The 751-nt window shown below is 32.1% G+C and overlaps 1 protein-coding gene across 1 annotated transcript; it reads right to left on the reverse strand.

Moving 5' to 3' along the window:
- Window positions 1-24: 24 nt before the first annotated feature.
- Tsp_15431 (eukaryotic translation initiation factor 2C 3) lies at window positions 25-594 on the reverse strand (the record flags this gene model as incomplete). Its single annotated transcript, XM_003367609.1, has 3 exons — window positions 25-205; window positions 251-362; window positions 423-594. Coding segments are annotated over 3 exons (465 nt in total), but the record flags the coding sequence as incomplete, so codon positions are not given.
- Between the last annotated feature and the right edge of the window lie 157 nt (window positions 595-751).

Genomic DNA, 751 nt, shown 5'->3' on the forward strand with positions numbered 1-751 from the left:
TGTGGTGGATTCGCATAAATTGACCTTCGGATACTCCATCTCGATAAACAATAATATTTTTCGGAGCCGTACCATTAACATCAAGATATTCCAGTAAACGTTCTGAAAATTGTTCGATAAATCCAGTGATCAGTTCTTGCTTCGCTGGTTGTAGTTTCACCGAAGCATGAAATTTCGTCACTTTTGTATCCACATTTCCAACAACCTTCAAATCAAAAACATTCCTTCAATAATTTGGAAGTACAATAACATGAATAATACCCACCGAAGCTATTGATGGTAAATGCGTTTCTACAGCTGATGGATGAACCACATCCACACCAATTACCAATGCATTATTCTTATACAAATAATTATCCAAACTAAACAAAAAGCTTCCATTCAAGAATTTTTCATACGCATTCATAAATTCAATATCATACATTTCATCTTCCAGTAATTTTGTATTGATGCCACCAATTTTCATATTTATTTTCATCGCAATATTTAACATCGTCGAATAACTCTTCTTTATTGCTACATCACTTATTGTTTTCGGTAATACACACTGAGTGACCAATCCAAAAGTGATATCACCACAAGATTTCACTTGAGCTTAAAAAAGGTAAAAATACATTCAGCATTAATAAAATAAATTTCATCATATAACAACAAAACAATCATTACCATATTGTTCAGATGAAAATAACGCAACAAATACCAAATCACATTTTATTCCATCTCTGTCACATTTGTCAGCAATACGTTTGAA

Source organism: Trichinella spiralis (assembly GCF_000181795.1).
Source record: "Trichinella spiralis strain ISS 195 chromosome Unknown Scfld3980, whole genome shotgun sequence".
NCBI classification, from domain to species: domain Eukaryota; kingdom Metazoa; phylum Nematoda; class Enoplea; order Trichinellida; family Trichinellidae; genus Trichinella; species Trichinella spiralis.